At 37.8% G+C, this 4,335-nt stretch overlaps 1 protein-coding gene across 1 annotated transcript; it reads left to right on the top strand.

Moving 5' to 3' along the window:
- Window positions 1-920: 920 nt before the first annotated feature.
- Window positions 921-3,329, top strand: LOC141626646 (exocyst complex component EXO70C1-like). Its single transcript, XM_074440349.1, has one exon. The coding sequence runs from the start codon at window positions 1,042-1,044 to the stop codon at window positions 3,163-3,165; it is 2,124 nt and encodes a 707-aa protein (XP_074296450.1). The 5' UTR covers window positions 921-1,041; the 3' UTR covers window positions 3,166-3,329.
- Window positions 3,330-4,335: the final 1,006 nt, after the last annotated feature.

Below are 4,335 nucleotides of genomic sequence, written 5' to 3'. Positions count from 1 at the left end.
GTAAAAGGTAAGCGAAAGCTGACAAGAACCCTATACATTGAAAAGCGAGGGACAATCCCACAATATGTAAATGGTGCTCTTTAAATGATGTTGACACATGCCACAAGAAAGCGAAATAGACAAACCGAGAGGAGAGGGTAACATTATGTGGGAGTATACCCAACCATGCAAGTCACAAGAAAAGAGAAATACGGTTCTAGGTACGAGCAGACCATAACCATTTAAAGTTGAGCCCAAAAAGAAGGGTGATGTGAAAGTAAGAGCATTGTTTAAAATAAGAGAGGCCTAACTTTAAAATGAGCAACAAGAGGTGATATAGCAGTAAGAACAACGTTAAAAGGAAAATGAGAAATAAGAATATTTTGATGATGAAAAAAAGAGCACAAAATTAATTCATTGTTAGAAACGTTCCAAGAGTCATTCACAATAATTGAGTACATCTTATAAATGCGTGGTTGAAGTGAGGCGGAGGACATGTCGAAAAGAAGGGATCTAAGGCCTAAGGTTATATCGCATCTACATTGGTCATTTATCATACTTTTGATACATAGATCAAGAGAGATAAGATATATACATATTGTATGTAATGCAATGTTATGTAAATTAAAATACAAATGAATTATCATTTTTATAAAAAAAAAAAAAAAAAAAAAAACCTCTCAAAACTACCATAAGGAAAAAAATATGTCATCGAAGTGTCAATTAGTTTAGCTAATAAAATCACAAGTTGAAGCAATAATGATCCTTAATAAAATTATGTTAGCATAAATTTTTTTTACAATCCTCCTTACACAATAAAAATTAAAACGTCCTTCCACACTATACATTCAGTCTATTATTTTAGAATTTGTGCAAGGCAACCCCCTATTAATTAATGATAACGAGAATTTGATTCCTTATCCTTAATTCCCGCAGCGATACTTCCTCCTCTGTTTCCATTATGCATTTTCCCATCATTCCATTTTCTTGAATTCTTTATTCATCAAAACAAAAATTAATTTCCATTAAAACAAACCCGTTTCCAAAACACACCCAAAAATAATGGCTAATAATGCACCTTTGAAATCTCTTAGTTTTGATTCTAGAATTTATGATGAAAATAAGGGTAAAAATGAGGATAAAAATGTTGGTAAATCGTTTAGTTTCGCTTCAAGAGCAACTTCGTTTAAATCAGACCATGATGATTCTGTTCTTCCCACCTTTGATGAAGGAGGAGAGGAAGAACAGAGTGAGTGTCGTGAATTTACCATGGAAGAACTTTCGGAGGAGATCGATGCATTCCTTCAATCTGCTGATTCCATGTCGGCCAATGCCGGTGAAACAGGAGATCTCATGGAGATCACGGCTTCTGTTGTCATGTTTTTGAAGAAGCTTGAATTGATGATCGAAGAGTACGAGTCCACATGGGAGACTACGGCCGTTATTGGCCGTAATGTTGATGAGGACTCGTTATTTCTAGCGGCTGTCAATAGACTGTCCAGTCTTATAACAGTTCTTAACGGATATAAATCGGATCATACAATGCTTTTGCTGAATCAGACGAGCTTGATCCTCCACCGTGTCATGGTGTTTCTCGAGGATGAACTTCGCCTTTTGTTGGCAGAGTCCGCGGGGTTGACTCAGAATTCTGCGGATAATAACTCAAAATCCAAGAATGGCAAGGGAGCGCAAAATACGCCTGTCATTGCGTCCCCTCAGGATCAGCAGCAGCTCTCTGAAGGAGACCAAGGTCTATTGTCTGATCACAATCTCGATTCAGGGGAGTCTGTAAAGGAATCTCCTCCTACATTTCCTTACTACTCACCTGAATCGGTGTCTAGCATTCGCCTCATCTCCAGTGCGATGCACAATGCTGGGTATGAAGCGGAATGCATTAGCATTTTCATTATTGTGAGGCGACATGCCATTGAGGAAGAGGTGAAGAAGCATGGTTTTGAGAAGATTAGTGTGGATGACGTGCAGAAGATGAATTGGGAGTCTCTAGAGAGGGAAATCACCACCTGGATCGGCATGTTTAAGCATTGTTCTAACGAACTTTTCCCTGGTGAGGAAAAGTTCTATGAGACCATCTTTTCTGATCACCTTTCCACAAAACGGTTCCTCTTTTGCGATATCTCCTTGGCTGTGTCATCCATCCTAATCAGCTTTGCTGAGGCGGTTTCAATGACAAAGCGATCCACCGAGAAATTGTTCAAATGCCTTGACATGTACGAGGCTCTACGAGATTGGATACCTTCCACCATGTTGTCTGAGGAGGTTAACGAGGAATTGAGGTCAGAAGTCTCATTTGCCAAGAGTAGACTAGGAGAGGCTGCAGTTACCATATTTTGCCTGCTTGAGAATTCAATCAAGGGCGACAATACAAAAACCCCGGTCCCTAACGGGGCGGTCCATCCCTTAACAAGATACTGCATGAATTACTTAGAGTACGCCTGTGAATACAAGGACACTCTTGAGCAAGTTTTCCAACAACATTTGAAAACAGATGAATCAGAGGAGTTTCCCTCAGATACGGAACAAAGAAGCGGTGGAGGTGGTGGAGGTGGTGGAGGAAGAAATGCGGAACCGGAGAAACATTCACCATTTTCTTCACAATTGATCACGATAATGGACCTATTAGACACATACCTCGATTCTAAGTCAAAGTTATACAAGGATTTATCCTTAAGGTACGTTTTCTTAATGAACAATGGGAGATACATGCTCCAAAAGGTGAAGGGTTCGACCGAGATTCACCAAGGGGTGGGTGATAATTGGTGTAGGAAGAGATCTTCTGACGTAAGGCACTACCATAAGAGTTATCAAAGAGAATCATGGAGCAGAGTTCTACAATGCCTGAATCATGAAGGGTTACAAGTCAATGGGAAGATACACAAGCCTATACTGAAAGAAAGGTTCAAAAATTTCAACCAATTATTCGAGGAGATACATAAAACACAATGCTCATGGGTGGTGAGCGACGAGCAACTTCAGTCAGAGCTTCGAGTGTCAATATCTGCTGTTATGATTCCGGCTTATCGGTCATTTGTGGCTCGTTTCGGACAGATATTCACCCCTGGAAGGCAGGTAGAGAAGTATATTAAGTTCCAACCCGACGACATTGAGAATGCAATTGAAGAGTTGTTTGATGGAAATACCAACTCTATGGCTAAGAGAAAAGGGTAGGAGGACAATTGCATGAAATCGGAACTCGGAAAGGCTTGTAAGTTGTAACACACAGGATTGATCAGATTGGTAATTGCTTAGGACTGATAAATTCTTGGATTATTTATGTTTGAGATCATGTATTCATCAGAAATTAAACTTTCATGTTTACATTGTTGTTGTACTCTTTGTTTTTCCTCTTAATTTTCAATACTGTTTTAGCAGTAAGAATGCACTAACAGGCTTGTGATCCGTGGTATGACCATCAAGTAACATATCAAGACTAGTTCACATTTAAGATGAAAATATTTCACCAATACCGCAACCCAAAATGTTCAATTAGAACTCCCTCTGTCCCCCCACATTTATTTTCTAGGGTATCTCGGTTAATTGTTTACATTTCTATTAATGACCGGGACAGAAAGAGTAATAATTTTATATTCTTACTATGATATGGTTAATTTGACGTAAATATTAAGGGGAGCGATAGGACGCCACTAAGACGGAGCCTGTTTAAAATATGGGGTAGTGAAATATTTTTATATTTTTTCCCTACTTTAATAAGGGATAATATAAGAGCGGAAAATTTTTGGAAAGGAGTTTTTTTTCCTAGAACGCATGGCAAGTTTAGGTATTAGATCTATAATTGTTCAATTAACGTAGACTAACTTAGCAAGCTTTTACCTAATAATTTGTTTGTCTTTCATCGTCATTAGGGTTGAGTAGAGACTAAACATATTATTTGAATAATTCATGATCATCACGTGTGTTAAAAATCGTTATATATGTTGCTTCCTTTGATTACTAGTGCTGTTATTGAGTCAAATCTATACGCTTGGATTTGATTGTGCAATAATTATGGTCTTCTAATATTATGTTTCGAGTTAGTTTACTATGTTAGTTATTTAGACCAAATTAATACTCATCTTATGATATCAAAATTACAAATTAATTTTAGGTGGTCTAAATCTACATGCATGCAAAGTAAAATATAAAAGAGATGGTATAAAACCATCTTAAGACAAAAATTCCTTACAATGGTTTAAGGCAAATAAGGGCACTACAAAGGTCTCCTACCTTTGTAGTTCTTGAGCTATATGAATGTGGATGATCCTCCAAATACACCAAAATTACCAAGATAGGTAATCTCCTAAGGCGGCACCCAAGATTCAACCCAAAATACTACTAAAA

This window comes from Silene latifolia, chromosome Y (assembly GCF_048544455.1).
Source record: "Silene latifolia isolate original U9 population chromosome Y, ASM4854445v1, whole genome shotgun sequence".
In the NCBI taxonomy this organism is placed as follows: domain Eukaryota; kingdom Viridiplantae; phylum Streptophyta; class Magnoliopsida; order Caryophyllales; family Caryophyllaceae; genus Silene; species Silene latifolia.
Note: the sequence above shows the minus strand (reverse complement) of the source record. Positions and strands in the feature narration are given on the sequence as shown.